This window comes from Coffea arabica, chromosome 10e, assembly GCF_036785885.1.
Source record: "Coffea arabica cultivar ET-39 chromosome 10e, Coffea Arabica ET-39 HiFi, whole genome shotgun sequence".
Classification (NCBI taxonomy): Eukaryota; Viridiplantae; Streptophyta; class Magnoliopsida; order Gentianales; family Rubiaceae; genus Coffea; species Coffea arabica.
In genome coordinates, this window is record NC_092328.1 from 2,026,715 (window position 1) to 2,044,489 (window position 17,775).

Consider the following 17,775-nt stretch of genomic DNA (forward strand, 5'->3'; position numbering starts at 1 on the left):
ACAAAATTATGGGTCCAATCTCAATGGCCCAAGAAGTCTAACATCCAGACCCTGTATGTAGGCCTGTCAATCGGGCCTAATGAGCCGGGCTTCGGGCTATGAGTTTCGGGTTCATAAATGTGAAGCTCATACTCAACTCACATAATATTCGGGTTGTGAGTCTTAATCGGGCTTAGCCCAAGCTCACTTATTACTCCTGAATTTTCTTAATATAATTACTATAACTATTAAGTTGTAAAACTAATTTAACATTTACAAGACTATAATATTAAAACTAAACATGAACAAATAATAGTTCTTAAAAAGTATATAAACCAAAATTTTTTCAACAATATTTATATGTAATCCGTTTAAAATGCATGAAAAATAGTAATAAAACATGCAATCATAAGCCAATACATCTTTAAAAGTTGAAACTTTTTTTTATAATCTTGTGATTTAAATCCAAATATGCTTGATGATTTTTGTGTTTGTAGACCAAAAAAAAAAAATCAACCAATAATATGCCAATACAAAAAGTTACTCAACCAATAAAAAAAATTAGAGATTTAGTTATGCATTACTAATATTGGCTCTCAAGAAAGCTCATGAAAGAGTCTTTAGATGTGTTTTTGTGTTTTGTAATTTATATATATATTTAGCATTTAGCAAAAATATATTTGGATATATAATTATACATAATATCAAAATATAAATATTATATATATAGGTAATTAAAGGGCCGGGCCTATATCGGGTATGAGTCTAATAAGGCCCAAGCTCGGCTCACATTTAATTCGGGCCTAATTTTTAGGCTCAAACTCAGACCGGTTCACTAAATGATCAGGCTCATCGGGCTTTTTGTTGGGCCGAACGAGCCGAGCTCGGGCTGGCCCAGCCCCATTGACAGTCCTACCTGTATGCACCACCCATGTCCTGATCGGCTTCTGCACAAAATTATTGTAGTCCCCCATGTACTCGAACCCCTCTCTCTCCAATTAGAACCCTCGCTAACCAAAAAATAAAATTGTAAAACCCCGGATGTCTTTTCCAATCTTGTCTTGAGGAAAAAGAAAAGAAAAGAAAAGAAATTAAATTAAACCTGAAGTACTTCTACTGAGGGCAACCAATACTCCTCCATTGCGTGCTTAGTGTGTGAAATCGTAATAACAATTCGAGGAAGATTTTGATCGGGAAATCTAACTAAAGATGTTTCGCAATCAATACGATACGGATGTGACGACATGGTCGCCGGCGGGGAGGCTATTTCAGGTGGAGTACGCGATGGAAGCGGTCAAACAAGGTTCGGCGGCGATAGGGCTGAGATCGAAGACTCATGTGGTTTTGGCTTCCGTTAACAAGGCCAATTCCGAGCTATCTTCTCACCAGAAGAAGATCTTCAAGGTCGATGACCACATCGGAGTAGCTATCGCCGGACTCACCGCCGACGGCCGCGTTCTCTCCCGTTACATGCGGTCTGAGTGTATCAATTATAGTTATTCTTACGAGTCTAAGTTACCTGTCGGACGCCTCGTTGTCCAGCTTGCTGACAAGGCGCAGGTTTTGTTTTGTTTTTTTTTTTTTCCCTCTCTTCGTTCGATTTATTTGATTTTTTTAATTTTATGCTGTATCTGTTAGTACACCTAACTTTTTGTCATTCTGTTAGTTTGTATTTGTTCTATGGAATTTCAGTTTGTGAAGTTTTAGTGGACACTTAGGGATAGAGTTTTAGAAGGGAGCACTTAGTGGATTGAAGCTGGATAATGAAAATTTTTTGTTCTTTGTGATTTTTAGGTTCAATCTGATCGGATAATTATGAGAAAATGGTTTATCGGAGCCAAATAGTGTCGCTTAGTTTCTTATGGATATTGGACATACCTTCAGTGAGGACCATGTCTCTGTGGTGCAACGAGTGCTAAATTGGGTGAGCGAATGCCTGAGAGGTGGTGGTGTTTCTGATCCAATTTATGGCTATTCGTCTATCAGCTGTGCCATGGTTGAAATATAAGTTTAATTTTGTTGTCCTTTTAACATAATCCTAAAGTCACAACATTTATGTCTCACATGCTACATTGTTTGTTCAATACAAAGTAAATTGAGATTTTCTTAATGTGCTTGCTAGCACACACCTTTGACATGCTATATGATGTAACATGAATTATTACTGTCTTAAGAAAAGAAAGTAGAAATTATTAATGTGATATAGATTGGACTAAGTTAGCTTTTGTCTTGGTTCATCAAAGTTTACGGTAAATTAATTGGTGCTTCTTGTGTAAATAGTTTTCCTCCTTTGGAATTTTTTTGGGTAACATCGAGTGTGTTTGGATAGGAGATTATTTGAAATATTATTTAGAATAATTACTGTAGCACTTTTTGCCATATGATGTATGTGAGATAAAAATGTGATTGAGAAGATAAAAAAAAGTGTGTTGGAAAATGTGTTGCTTTACTTTGATAAACTTTTGTTATCAATTCCCATTGTTCTGTTTTTTTTTTTTGGTGGATGGTCTTTTCTTGGAAAAAGTTTGTAGATAGGTGGCATCTGATTACTGTCTATTCATGGACTGACCCTTATTTTTCTGTGAAATTGTTTAGATGGGTTATTAACATATGCATTGATTATACTGTTACCCAAACAAAAAAGAAAAAGGTAATATAGCTTACCTGTTAACAAGTTTACGCAATGACAATATAGCTCCTGAAGCTGCAAAATTTAGGCTTGAAGCTGTTTGAAGGTCCTGATTTGTGATATCATAGTGTAGTGACTGGCAGGCTATTTAGTGACAAATTACTCTGTGTTCATTTAAAAAGAAAAACAAAAGAAAAGAAAAGATGTTGCTTCTTTGGGGTTTTGTTCAATTTCAGAGCAGCTCACGGGAACTGAACCCGTGAAACCATCATGTCTAGGCTTTGAAAAAAGAAGAGGGGGGGGGGGGGGTTGCTGTTGTTACAATTTTTCTTGGGGAAATTGTTTTGCAAAACTACTGTCACTATGTAATGACCTTTGCTTGTTTGGGTTGAGGGGTTGCATGGTTTGTGCTCAGTCCAGCTTTGCATGTGTTGGAAATGTTCGAGTCAGTCTGATGTATGGAATGCCTTATTATTTTGTCATTCATGTTTTCTAGTTGCCTGCTCCATCTCTAACCCCCCCCCCCCTCTTTTCCTCTCTCTGTATATTAATTTTTTTTGGCACACTTGATGATCAAACCTGACTCTTGATGGATTGACTTTTGAACCAGGGTATTACCTTATTGCTACTAGTGTGACAGAAACAAAGTTGGCTAATGGCTTTCTTTGTAAAGGTTCTACTAGTGGATAACGTCAAGATTGTCTACATATAATAATAGTTTGCAAGTCACATTTGTACTTCTATCAGCAGTATGGAGCACCTTTGGAGTATTGTCTTGTGGAGTCTTATTGTTGCTTCTATATAACTTGTGCTGCCCAATATTCTGATCCAACAATGCGAAGTAATTTGGAATAAACCTTAAATTTTATGCTGGTTGCATGTAGAACTGTTATTCTTAAGATTCTGGTGCATTGCATGGTACATACACTGCCTGGTCCATCGGTTCAAATATCCTGGCTGTTTACAGTTGTCTCCTCAGGAGCTGAGCTTGAGGAGCTATCCTCAAACTTTGCATGATTTTCATGTTGACCTTGTTATTTTATTCTTTTGAATTTGTTGATGTAGGTTTGCACGCAGCGCTCCTGGAAACGGCCGTATGGTGTTGGTCTGCTGGTAGGCGGTTTAGATGAATCTGGAGCTCACCTTTACTACAATTGCCCTAGCGGTAATTATTTTGAATACCAAGCATTTGCAATGGGGTCTCGATCACAAGCAGCAAAGACATACATGGAGCGGAAGTTTGAGACTTTCACGGAGTCCTCACGAGAGAATCTTGTCAAAGATGCACTTTTTGCATTGAGGGAGACCTTGCAAGGAGAAAAGCTGACAAGCTCCATTTGCACGGTTGCTGTGGTAGGAGTAGGCGAGTCATTCCACATATTGGACAAGGAAACTGTACAAGCACTCATCAATGAATTTGAGATAGCAGGCGAAGAGGAGGCTCCTGCTAATGAGGCTGCTCCCCAGGATCAAGGGGGTGATGCTCAAGCAGGTGCCGCTGATCAGGGGCCTACTGATCAAGGGGTGGCGCCAATGGATATATGATGGTATTTGGGAGGATGAGAGTTACTCTTTGATGAATGATGGGATCTGCTCGAGCTGTAGACAAAAAAACATGTTCTTGTTGGATATTTGATTTTCATTATGCGGTCTTTTGGTGCTTCACTAATGCAAACATGTTAAACTTTCTTCTCTTAGACCCCAAGCTAAATTATTTTCCAGAATGAGTGTCTGCTTTCTGGTTGGACATTGCTGCATTATGTATTGCCTTTTAATATGTCTTGCTCTAAAGGGAGAGGAGCTTTAGTTATTTGTGACAAAAATTCTATTTTATTGTCATAGTTGTTTTCCTTTGAGGAAAAAATTGGAATAAATTAGATGTGTATGTATTAAAATGAAAAAAATGACTGCCATAAAATAAAACAAAATAATTGACAAAATAAAATAAAAAGAATTCCATAGTTTTTTTTCTTTTAACAAAAAAAAAAAAAAAAAAAAAAGAGTAAACAGCTAACTAGAAATAACTGAATGTGGTGGATCATTAACACCCCACCAATGATATAACGTTCTGACAATTTAAGTATTTACTTTACCTCATGTTTATCAATTTTGTTTGTTACTTCTAACTCGATATATACACAATACATTTCTGGTAGAGAGTCAACACTTGGCATTAGAGTTTGAGTCATGATTCATCTCAAAAGGTCAAGATTTATTTTTCGAAAAACATATCCATATAGGAGCACAAAAATTAAAAACATTTTTACAAAGCTTGATTAAAAGAACCCAGAAATATAACAATAATTCCATTCTGAAGCTAATAATTCCAAAGAATTGTAGTATCTCAAAAGTGTCATATTTTGTATTAATACAATCACGTGCAATGCACGTGAGGCATTACCAGCGTGTTAAGAAGCGGAATCAGCAGGTTTTGTCTAGCATCATCACTACAGGCATCCCACTGTTAACAGGATGTTAAAAGTCCAGAAAGATTGGTGAGATGTTCGAAATTATTCCTTGCAGGGCTAAGGAAATATATTATTGTCTTTCAATTGGACATCCGCTACCATTTTATACATCTTGTCGGTATCCAAATCCAAGTTAAGCTTTCATGAGTCGGTGGCTCAAGCAAGTACGGTACTCCAACTTTTGGAGTGCCATCCAGTCACAGATCAATAAATTCAGTTAAAACCAGTACAAACAAGAAACTAAGATTGCTTAAACAATGGCATTATGCCGTAACATAGGATTAAAACTTTCTACAACTTTCCAATGGAAAGAGTGGTTGATAAATCAAAAAAATAAAAAACATTATGAGGGCCTTTCCTTAAACATGATGGCCAAGTAAAAGAATCATCTAACAGCAATACCAATAATCTTCAACTCCGTTAGGAGTCGGAATTTGCCGAATCTGGGACTGGAAGTCCCTTGTTTCGCATCTGTGTGTACATCCACTGCCAATTTTCTCGTGTTACCTCACCCCCGAGAGAACGGATCACAGACCCACCACTACATGAGCCTATTTTGCAACATTCCTCCAGTGATAGTCCCTTCATCAGTCCGTACAAAAATCCGCCGGCGAAGAGGTCTCCAGCTCCTGTGGCATCAATTGCCTCTTTCTTCCCGGTTGCTGGTAGTCGCACAACCTGAAGTTCATATGCATCTCAACCCATCAAACAGCGAGCAGGAAAATATTGAACGGCGAACTAAATCTTAACTCCCACCACAGAAATGAAACAGTCCAAAAACACCACATATAATAATACTGCACGTGTATAGGCTCATCAAATCTTGGATTTTGTTTTGTTGGTTGTCTTCCAACCACCAAGTTCATTATTTGCAACTACTGCCAAAAATATAGCGAAGTAAACAACAAATATAGCATAGCAAACATATATTTGTATCGACAGATTGGCATCTTGTAACCAAAGTGGAAATTGTCATGTTCAACCAAGATTATGATGCGGATAATGATTGACATGAAACAAAAACTTGAAAAACTAGTCAGACCAAGGATTATTAGCCACTCTATACGTGGCCAAGCTTATCCAAGTGAATAAGTAAATCACATACCTCTTTTCCATTCTTAGCTATGCATCCACTTGAACCCAATGTCACCACAGCCCATTTGCAGTATTTTGACAAAAATTCAAGCGCTGCCTCATAATTGGCATCCTCTTTGGCATCCTCTTCACCCCTACAAGCACATCAAGGAGAAACACCATTGACCTCAAATTTCACCAACCATTGCAAGATTCCAATGTAGAGCTCTTCATAAATGTAAACTACATATTTAGTCTGAGGATCCAAAACAATAGATGAGAAATTTAAGCTACAATAACCTTAGTAGTTCAATTGCTTCATCCTCATTGGCGAAGCATAGATCTATGTTCCTTGACTCTAGTAACTGCAGAAGTGGTAACCTAAACTGCCGTACCATCTGCTCAACAGTAAGGTCAGCAGTGAAGTTAGGGGTTGTGGCACTCATACTTAAAGGTTGTGCTACACTACAGATCTCATTATAAACTGAGTGCTACACCAAAGAATATAAACTGATATTGGAGGTGGCTTAATATAAAATTTATTGCTGTCCGACAAGATATGACTTCTTTCAGGTGTTCATTCCTGATAACAACCCTAAACAAAAAATGCATTGAACAGCGGGGGGGAAAAGATACTCTGTTGGTACAAAAAGTGCTTCAAGTGAAGAAAAAATAGTACCTCAAAACTGGCTAGATCCAAGGAAACAGAAAGACCTTCTTCCTTAGCCATTTGGATAGCTGCCTGAATGATGTCCAAATTAAATATGGCATATCTCACGACCAACCACTGTAAAATAGAATAACCGAATTAGGAGTTATTAAATGCACTTCGTCAAACACTGCATTGCAACGGCTAATATTCAAAACAAAGTTTGTGGTACTATTAATCATTAGTTCAAAATGATGGAAATATGAGTTTCAAGAACATAGAATTAAAGCAATTGAGCAAGAACTCCAACTGCAGTCAACAAGCATTTTGATTGACAACTGACATAATTCTCATTATGACGTAGATGTGTATTACCTTGGAGCCTCTGAAATCTTCTTTTTTAAGTTCATTTGCCTGTCAAAAATTTAGCAAAATGAGGACCACGGGCAAATTCCTCCTCACCAAGCAAAAACCTCTATAAATGCCATATTACTAGTATCTAGATTGAAAACAGCAAGTACCTTAACTTTCACAGCATCAGAGAGGCATGGCCTCATTGTGCGATTGCCACGTTCATCAACCAAGCAAACACACTGCAGAATTAGTATACAAGATTTCAGCACTCTGGAATTTTTTAAGAAATTTTTATGCATTTAATTAAATGCACGATGTAGATGCAACAATAAACTCACCTGAGCTGTTGGACCACTCTTCAATCTCAATCTGGACAAATCAACTTTGTAAGAGCTCATATTAGTCCTAAACAATCTGCCTTCTTCATCATCACCACAAGCCCCAATTATTCCACAATTTACCCCGAAGCCAGCAGCAAGGCCTCTAATAGTGTTTGCAACACTGCCTCCAGCCATGGTTTTCGAAGAAGATGAATTGTCAGGAGTGGAAAGAATATGGGTGTTTACCTCACTCAAGATACACTTCAGTTCCGCAGCAGTAACCTGTATACAGTAGAAAGGGAAAAGATAGAAGCTTTTACACAGCCGGACAATTATATTGAACAACTCTAAATAGTTCTCAAACAGCAGTGGGAACATCCAAGTTTGATGTTGAATCACTGGGTTTACATCCTAGAACAATAACAGGAAGAAAACCACAAACAAGGGAAGGTTGACACCCAGCCACACAGAATACAACCATTGTATTTATATCACCAACTGACAGCAATATATAATACAATGGACGAGTCACAGAGACAACCATCGTATCCCAACCACATCTAGTTGAGATCAAATATCTTCCAAGCAAGAACAATCAAAAGACTACAAAAGCAGCCCGTCTAATCACGAGATGCTGTGACCTCATGGTTTAGAAATAGACAACATGTTAAGCACAATGAATCCGAACAGTAAATGATATATATATTTTTTGGCTTACGGAATGGTATACTCAGTAAAACAGGAATTACGTGCCTCCAATTCTCTCTCCCGAAATGTTCAACATCAGTGTCTGGTGAGGATTCTGCTTCTAGTCCATAGTGACCTTAATGACTAATAAACTTAAAAGCCAAGCACTCCTTGGAAACCAAAAGTCCCATCTAAAGAATTCACCTGAATTTCAGCTCCAGTGATCCAATTCAGCAATCTAAGTAAAATTCAATCTTTCACTTAAAAAAAAAACAGAGACATTGTTCGGGCATGCATCAATTCAGTATTCAATTAAGTTTAGAAGTGTTTGAAAAGGAGTGAGTGGGAGAGAGAGAGAGAGTACAGGAAAGGAGCCACCAGGCTTGCCGGGGATTTGAGAAAGGAGGGACAAATCAACTTTAGCTACGTGGTCAACCAAGGCGGCTGGTTGTAGACCCAACACCAAAGGCGGAGGCCAAGTTGCACTGGTTTCTTTTCCAGTCTTGTTATAGTCCCTAGGCTGAAATTCAACACCCATCTCTTCCTCTTCCTAGATTTAGGTAAACAGTCGGCCGATGAATGATCCAGATGAAGCTTCCCTTCCCTTTGGGCGCCTGCACTCTGGGAATGGGACGTTGGATCGCCCTCCAGCCTCCTTCCCCGCCTTCTATCTACTCTGACATCATGGTATTTATAGACAGGCCCGACTACTGAGAAGCGACCGAACAAAACAATTATCAGATGTTGTAGTGTGTAATTTTTTTCCCCATTTCTCTTCAGTTCTAAATTTTTTGGACTAATTAAGAGTTACGGTTTTTGTTTTGTTTTGTTTTTGTACTTTTATCTTTTCCATCTTATAACAGAAGAAATAAAAACAAGAGGTCATGTAGTATTGTTTCTTTTGTCTTTTCCCCTCAATTATAATGGCAAAATTTCGAATTCAGTACAAATTGAAGTAATAGTAGCCCATAGAAAGATGCACGTCCTCGAACAACAAGAATACAAATTTTCATCTATAATTGTATACTTTTATTTTAGAAGTATCTTGAATTCAAAGATTGATCTGACATTTCCTCGAATTTTTTTCACAGTTGATTACGCTAAAGGAATATTCTGACATCTCTTTTAGATTTTTTCATTGCAAGTGAAGTTCTTTTCATTACAGGTGAGATTCGAACCCTCAACATACAATCCAAAGAAGGACTTAAGTCATGCTAGCTCATTCGGATTATGTAATGTGGTTGTACAGAATAGGGACCTGATTTGGGCGAATTACCTAGAAGCCATGTACTTACTATAAAGCTAGCATAATTAACCTTTGCAAAAGGATGTGGTGGAACAATTTTTTTTATTTTAATATTTTACAAAAAAAAAAAACTTCACTTGATTTGCTGATTCTTTGTGAATGAGTAAAAAGCTTTTTATATGCTCGTACATAATTGTGTTTGTTCACCAAAATCCACTTTCAACCAAAAGTACCATTAGAAAATTTGGTGCTACATGCCAAGATTGGACTACTGGAAGCAGCATAATCAGGGCTTATGGACTCCAATGATTGCAGATACTCTTCATCCACCTTTCAACACTAACTCGGTTCTACATCTATTCTTGGTTGGTTAACTACTACAATGTTGAATAGGGCAGGGAGGTTTTAGTTATTCTCAAGATCTATCCTAATCCGGGTTAACCCTTTGTTTGTGCTAGTTGTAAGGATTCAAATCAAGAGGAGATGATCAGCCCTGCACAAAACAACAGAACTAGCTAGCTAGAGATCACATGACCAGATTCTAACGTAATAGCCTCTAACGGAGGATATGGCCGACAGAGCGGATGGATGTAAAAAGCCACCAGCCGTATACTTCCATCAGCTACTGCAATTTTGTGTGGACCAAAGAGAGCAGCCTACAACTTTCTTAATTTCTTGGACTCATTTTGTCTTAGAACTTTGTCCATAGGGAGGGAGGGAGGGAGGGAGGGAGGAGGAATAATCGAACCATAAATTTTATTTTTTTAAACGAAAAAAAAAGAAGAAGAAAAGAAGTCAATAATAGGAAGACAGGGGGTCCAATCCAAATCCACGCATGCAAGTTCAATTGGGAAAGAATCCAGGAGAGCCAAACAAATAAAAAGATTCGAATCATGCATGCTTGGAATGATTGAGAGGACAAAGGACAAGCCTTTTTGTATTTTTTTTTAATACAGTCCAGAAAGCAGCTGAATTTCCGGGATGGCTCATCTTCTTTGCCTCTTCCTGCTCCAGTCGGCCAACACTTTTCAAGATTCCACTTTATTATTCAAACTTTTGGATATGCAACAATTACTGGGAATATTTCAGTCGTTCCACATAATTATAATTTACTTCTGAAAGAAGAAGAATTACTAGTAGTTTAGTAGTACTTGCCATTTGTTTCTCCAATCATGCTCAGGCTGATGCACATGGATTAGCCATTAGATCCTGCTACAGCTATAGCCTGGCAGGCCGGGTCATTTTAGCAGCATTTGGAATAAATAATTTCCAGGCAGCAATTTGAGGTCCACAAAAAGTATTCACTACAACCCCCCCTTTTTTCTTTTTAATCTTCTTTTGGCGTTAAGAATTAAGAAGAGATGAGTTTGAGTTGGAACTAATCAAACAGGTTGACATACAGCAAAAGAGATAGTAATTTCGAAGTATAACTGATCCACATTGTCTGATAAACTTCTCCAGAACTTAAAAAGGATCAGATTGATCGCTCAAGACTGGGACGTTAGCCCTACAGGATATTCAAGAATAAGGAAAACAAGAGAACGTTAGACATTACATACAATAAAGGGTATCAGCCAACAAAGGGCGGCTATTCGTGCATGTTGCTCCACAACATTGGTTTCTCTCCGGACAGGAAAAAGGCATCTCCGGAGATAAAGATTAGCTAGCTAAACCAGAAGTTCAGATGCAAGTGTCGTGATGCATAAATCTACCCTTAAAGAAGTCTTAGTGTTATTCTGGAAGGAGGTGACCGACCATTTCCGGATTAGATATTTGCAGAGGATAGCTTCTACTGACCATGAAGCCTCGAAGGTCAAGCGAATAGCTGTAAACATACTATCAAACTTAAAAAAGATCTTACTGGGTGCCCTTTTGTGGTTTATCTGGTAAGATGTTATCTGGAAGAACGAGTTCTGGTGGAGTTTCACGAATAACTCCTAGCATTGAATCATACTCCTCGTCACGGCGAGAATACTTCTTGCGAAGAACTTTCTCAAATTCAATCTCATCAAAGGATTTTGCATTTTCAGCAGCATGGACCTGTGCTAGGTTACAGTAATTGGTTGCAGATTGGGAAATAAAGGCTATCTCTTCATCACTGAGCTTTCTGAGGAACTTGGCCGGATTACCTCCCCAGACCTATGGCAAATTAACAGATATCTCAGACAAAGCTGACAAAGACTAAGACTTAAACGTCAATGGAACCATATTTAGAAAAGAACAGCATCAACATTACTTTCGAAAGGAGAACGAACCAAAAAAAGGAGGAAAAGAAAAAGTAAAACCATTGAGCTCTCCTTTTAAATTTTGGAAAGAACGGGAAAGATTAAAATAATTGCCTGTCCACTGGGGATCCTCATGTTTTGCCTCACAAGGGCACCCGCTGCAACCATGGCATGCTTCTCCAAGACTGCTCCATCAAGAAGCGCAGCTCCCATACCAACAAAAGCCTCATCCTCAACAGTACAGCCATGTAAAACAGCACTATGACCTGCGTGGATTCATTTTGAGTACCATACCAAAAGTCGGATAGGACTCTTGTAGGGAAAAGTAGAAGTTTCAATTTCTGACCATACATGAAAGCAGAATCATTAAACAGGATGCTTACCAATAGTTACATTATCTCCAATGATGGTAGGAAGCACTTTCCCGCTTAGATTGGATTTTGCCACATGAACAAGGGAGTTATCCTGTATATTAGTTCCAGACCCAACAGTGATGCTGTTAACATCACCTGCAGATAAAAAGATGGATCCAGATGAAGGTTAGTGACAGATAATAGCATTCTCTTCCTCTTTCTTGTCTCCTTTCTTTGGAAGTTAAGGGTGTAGAGGAAAATTCTTGAACCAATTTTGCATGTTAAATTTCAGATGAAAAGGCTGGTCATAAGTTCCCTTAAATGTTATCATCTTGTATTCTCAAACCCCGCGCCCCCGCCCCCCTTTTCTTTTCTTTGGAGTCGCATGGGCAGCAGAAGTATGCAATCCCACAGTGAGGGTAGCCTATGTTCCTATCAAAACTTAAGCAGGCAGCAACATAATTTCTGAATGACAAATACCTTCAAGAACTAATCACCTCCACAAATTCAAAATGAGATTCCACAGGTCAGAGAGAGAGCAGGCAAAATGGTACACTAGTGGGGTGAAGAAGTGAATGCAACTGGAAAGGAAAACAATCATTTACACGCAAAAAAAGTACTGCCTGAATGGGTATTACTTTGGAAAATCTGGAAGTGGCATAAAAGAATGACATACAAGAATGATCACGATGAATACAAAGGAGGGTACTTAAAAACATCTCTTTTTCTCTCTCTGGGCTTAGAAAATTGCATCCTAAATTTTCAGACAATGATGTGCAAAGCTGCAGCAGCCTTTTTACCCTCCTTGAAGGTTATTAATCATTTTGATATCTTTTTATTTTCTTTTCACACAAAGACCCTTAAGGACATGAAAACAAGCGTAATGCATCTGATCTTTCAAGAATATGTAGATTTAGTTTCCCATGCAACAAGTAACAAATTCTCGTTGCATTCTGATGGTATCAGAGCTCTACAACTTAAAGAATACCAAAATCGTTCAAAAGGAATATCATAAGCAAATACTATATACTTTAACAACTTTCTTAAGCATCTGACTGAAGATAAAATGCAGCAATATTTCAAAATTGAATCTCCTTGTACAACATCAGGCAAACTTCAGATGTCTACTTTCTTTTTTTACCATTAATTATTTTTTTTTGGGGGCATGTCTGCTTTCTTCTTTTAACTGAAGGGCTATAAAATTTTGCTCTCATATTACTGAGCAGCAAAAAATTTAGTCATAACCAATTGAAAAAATTAAGAGAAACAAAAATCATGAAGAGGGACCATATGCCGCATGCAGAAGTTACATTCGAACTCTTCTTTGGTGTTAAAGTAATAGCTATGAATAGTCATTGACTAGGCAACAAAATGACTGAAAAACTGCTGTTGAACATCCTCCAGGCATGTAACAGTCTGAATTGCTATGGATATAAACATAATTTCTGAGTGAAGCACTGACCTCTCAGAACACATCCATACCAAATAGATGACCCTCTTCCCACTTGAACATCCCCAATGATGGAGGCACTTGGGGCTACAAAGGCTTCCTTATCAACCAGAGGAGCTTTATCGAATATGTTCATCAATGTACGGTGTCTAGACACTAAAGAACAAACAAGCAAGTAAAAATGCAGAAAAAAGCAAAACACAGCTCATAAGAGAATTGGCTAATTGACATTTAGGGATGGGATAAGGCAATAACTAAGCGAAAACTGGGCACAGAAGTGCATTGAATGAAATCTGAATCAACAGGCTTAAAATGTGCTTTGGTTCAGAACGCTAGCAGCCAGGATACATATAAGTTGCCCTACGAGGGGCCTTAAGGTTACAGTCATCCTTAAAAAGTGCAATTATAGGGTCAGGAGGTATTGGCACGACAAAGAAAATAAGATGAAAAAGTATAGATAGCAAAATCTGAAGCAACAAGCATATATCTTCATCAAAGAAAAAACTAAAGGTCTAAAATCGATCCAAATGCAGAATGAAAATTTCTAGCATGAGTTCCTAACATGACCATGTACTTGAAACTACAGCAAGAGGTTCAACCAAAACATTTCATACTAATTAAACTTAGTATTGCACATTTCTATAACTTCTTTCCTCGCATTTCCTCGTTAAATCATTAGAGAAATGGTTTGAACTTAATATCCCACATATGTATATTATGACACACATAAACCATGAGGCCATCTGACTCATTTGATGGGGTGATCCATAAAATAGAATCGCTTCGTTCTTTTTTTTTTTTTTTTGTTTTTTGGTCACTCACCAGCAAAGAATTACATAATTCGCTCCCCACTAAGCCGTCCTAGCAAGATCCTATTGCCAGTTAATTTGAGCAAGATTAAAACTTTACCGGAAAAAAATTGACAAATAGCTCAATTAGCCCAACAATCTGAAGATAAAAGAGAAAAAGAAATTAAGATGGGCGTCAACATTTGTCACCATTCGTACCAAAAGAAAGAAAAAAGAAAAAGCTGTGGACGCAAGTATGTTAAAGGTGAGAATGAGGTGGGCGCAACCTACATTGTTCTTGGAAATAATAATTTCCTTGGAGACGGCAGCCAAGGCGATCGAGGGCTTGACCCGTCTCTCTGATCCAAAACCCAACTGTATACACTGCTCTTCCCAGAGTTCCCATGACGATGATGACTCAGGATTGATAATCGATCAGCTCCTCCAGTAGAGGTGTTTTATGGGGTTTTTCAGCTAAGAGGGTGAGTCAGGGTTTTAGCCGTTTGGATAGGAACTTGAAGGGCATCTTTGGTAACTGGCATGCATAGCACACCTACTCTTTTTTATTTGATGGAGTCACATCTCTCCTCTAATTTGTTCTGTTAATTGCAAAATAGGCTCTTGCACTTTCATGTCCTGCATTGCTGCTATTACATGACACGGCCTTTCTTTTCCCTTTTTTCTTGATAATCATTTCAATAAGGTAAGCATTCAAGTACCTCTAATCTAAAGCATTCTGATCACACTTTGTTTTGATTGCTGCTTATTAATAGCTTGTTGGGACGTGCTTAGCAATCCATTTTAGACTTTTGAAATTTTAGGTGAACCTTTTTACGAAAATCCCATCAAAAAAAGAAGAAGAAAACTGTTTCCCATAATTGAGATTTTGGGGATATATTTCAAAATGGAACGCAACAAATTTACTTGAAGTGCAAGATGGATGCACATTCAACAATTTCACCGTTTAGGTCCAGTCTGGTTGGAATTTGGAATTGAATACTCGGGAGTCGGAGGCATGTAATTTTTGTTCTTGCAGCCTTTGGAAGTGCCAAGAAAAACTGGAATTGTACCAAGGAAATGAAGAGATTTCAATACTGTTTCCCCTGGCTGAAGTGGTACAAACTTAAACACTCTGATATCATACAGATATGTTACGCTTAATTATGCTACCTTCACTTGATGAACACATAATAAGAGAGTGAGCTATGAAGCGTTGATTGAACTCCTTCAACGTGTATTTCTACTGTTTTTGTATAAAAAACATAATCCGAATCACCTGCTTTTGTCAGTTGATCCATGTAAGATCAAGGTACATAAAAGCTTCGAATGGAAGAAGCGTATGGCGATGGTAAATTCTCAGTCACACCAACAGCAAAGTGGCACAATGACTTTTAAAGGGTGTTCTAATATTTGTCTTGGATAGTTCATCTCCTCATCGACTCCTGAGGCGGCTTGGAACGGTTGCCGCTACTGCGATATATGCCTTGCGGGTTTCTTGCGTTGAAGGATTCTACACTGTTGATATCCTGAATTTGTTGACTGGATTTCTATCCCCTAAGGCTGGAAGCTTTAGATGGTGTTCCGTTGCCAGCTAAGGTGTCCGATGAATTTAGGCCTTTTTTTCGGTGTCTTCCTGGATTCAGATTCTGGTGAGAGTATCTCCTCTGCCACAAATTCACAAGATCTAGGAAGAAGTTATCAACGTTCAGCAGATAACATAATCTTGTAAAGGGGTCAGGGCTGCAAAACCAACATGTCAAATACAGAGGTGCTGTAAAGGGATCGACATATGCTGATCGATTGTTGAGTTACAGATTCTTTCCAGTTTGACCTTTACCGCGATTAATGAATAGTACTGCTGTTTAGAACCTGTTCAATCAACGTCAATTTTTTGGTTCTCTCTCGAGCTGTTTCAATTTTATTTTTATTAATCAAACCTTTTGACATATATTCTACTTCTAGATGTGACAACTTGGCATTCATTATTTGTTCAAGCGGTGACTTTTTGATCAGCATACTCTTCCTAGTATTCGTTAGTAGAACCTTCATCCTCAGTTCATCCAAACAAGTACAAGAAAAACGGAGTAAACCGTTGCATAAGAACATCTCATCAGACGGAGAAAGTGACTCGTTACCCTTTTCAGCACTGAGGATTAAATATGCTTCTCATGATACTCATCAAATATTGCTAGTTTGTTCTTCGGATATGAAGAGGATTCTGTGGATGTTTGGGAGAAGGTCTGCGTTCTCTAGAGTCCTCTGTACAGCGAAGCAATACCAATGTCCAGGCTTTGAGCATTTCATTAGTCCTTGACTCGAGTTCAACAAGACATGCCAGATCGATTGTTAATGATAAAAGATTTTTATTGGTGCAACAAACCTCCAACAACTCAACACCAGAAGGCACAAGGTCATTATCAAATATCATCCCAATATCTGACTTTCTATCCATGACATCATAGTACAAATAATAGTGTATACCAAACTGCATAGTGGGTTAGAATCTTCAAACATCACTTGCTAATTGTTTCTTAAACATGGCCAGCTAAAGTGACAAAAAGTCTCCTCCTACCACCCCCCCCAACCCTGGATAAAAGCCTTCAGAAGACTTGATCAAATATGTATCACTCAAGTTTCTCCAACAAATGAGTGGGAGAACTTTTGTCTTGATTTTGTTCTTCTGGGCAGTACTCACCATTGTCACCCCTATGCTTGTTCGCTTGTCCGCTTCTGCCAAACCCCACATTGAATTCAAGGCCAAGGGTAAGAAAACCAAGAGATGTTTGTTGCTCATGTAATTTTTACACCTTCAAATTTCATTTCCAAATTCTTGTTTTTCAGAAGTAATATTTGGTTCCGGGAAGAAAGTAATTTTTGGTTTTTCAGAAGTAGTACTCTACTGAGGTCAATGTCAATTTGCTGCAAGTCTGAAACAAGTGAAACAATTAGTTATATTTTGAGATATTTTTAGAAAATATTTTGAAATATTTAAGAGTAGAAGGGTTTCTAAAATATATTTTGAGATATTTTTTAAAATTTTAAAAAAATTTAAACTAATTTTTAGATTACCTTTAGAGTATTTTTAAAAAAATTTTATTGTATTTGAAAAACATTCCCATTCAAACTGGTTTTTTTTTTTTTTTTTTTCCATCCATTGGCTTTTGCATTGGCGATGGATATGGTAAATATACTCTGTTCTTAAATTAAAAAAAAAAAATTCTAGATGGGCTCCAGTATTGGGCTGAAATCGTACTAAAAATACCAATCTAGATTCTTTAAGTTGCAAGGGCCACATGTGTGGCGTCCGCGGTGTGAACAATGAGAACGGGGTCCTCCTTGTCCAATTGGAGAAGTTAAAGTAAATTTTTGTGTTTGGTTGTCCGGAAAATTGTTTGGATACTGTTAGGAATCTGTTGCAAATAACCCCCCAGCCCCAAAAGGCCCATCTTCTTTATCATGTTTGGATACTGTTAAAAATCTTGACACGAAAAATTATGTAACGTCAGATTGCCATAAACATTCCTGCGAGCATAATGTGGAATTGTTATTGTGA

At 37.9% G+C, this 17,775-nt stretch overlaps 3 protein-coding genes across 3 annotated transcripts; 1 reads left to right on the top strand and 2 right to left on the bottom strand.

Annotated features, from left to right (window-relative positions):
• The first annotated feature begins 933 nt into the window (after nt 1-933).
• Nucleotides 934-4,418, top strand: LOC113712516 (proteasome subunit alpha type-1-B). The gene is made up of 2 exons (XM_027235995.2): nt 934-1,539; nt 3,674-4,418. The coding sequence occupies exons 1-2, from the start codon at nt 1,189-1,191 to the stop codon at nt 4,151-4,153; spliced, it is 831 nt and encodes a 276-aa protein (XP_027091796.1). The 5' UTR covers nt 934-1,188; the 3' UTR covers nt 4,154-4,418.
• Nucleotides 4,419-5,322: 904 nt separating this feature from the next.
• LOC113712710 (uncharacterized) lies at nt 5,323-8,865 on the bottom strand. Its single transcript, XM_027236239.2, has 8 exons — nt 8,525-8,865; nt 7,492-7,755; nt 7,321-7,392; nt 7,175-7,213; nt 6,830-6,937; nt 6,451-6,548; nt 6,182-6,305; nt 5,323-5,754 (listed from the first exon to the last, which is right to left on the bottom strand). Exons 1-8 carry the CDS (start codon nt 8,696-8,698, stop codon nt 5,497-5,499), a joined length of 1,137 nt encoding a protein of 378 aa, XP_027092040.1. The 5' UTR covers nt 8,699-8,865; the 3' UTR covers nt 5,323-5,496.
• Nucleotides 8,866-10,823: 1,958 nt separating this feature from the next.
• On the bottom strand, nt 10,824-14,845 carry LOC113711870 (gamma carbonic anhydrase 1, mitochondrial-like). Its single transcript, XM_027235100.2, has 5 exons — nt 14,514-14,845; nt 13,447-13,590; nt 12,015-12,140; nt 11,746-11,897; nt 10,824-11,545 (listed from the first exon to the last, which is right to left on the bottom strand). The coding sequence occupies exons 1-5, from the start codon at nt 14,626-14,628 to the stop codon at nt 11,264-11,266; spliced, it is 819 nt and encodes a 272-aa protein (XP_027090901.1). The 5' UTR covers nt 14,629-14,845; the 3' UTR covers nt 10,824-11,263.
• Between the last annotated feature and the right edge of the window lie 2,930 nt (nt 14,846-17,775).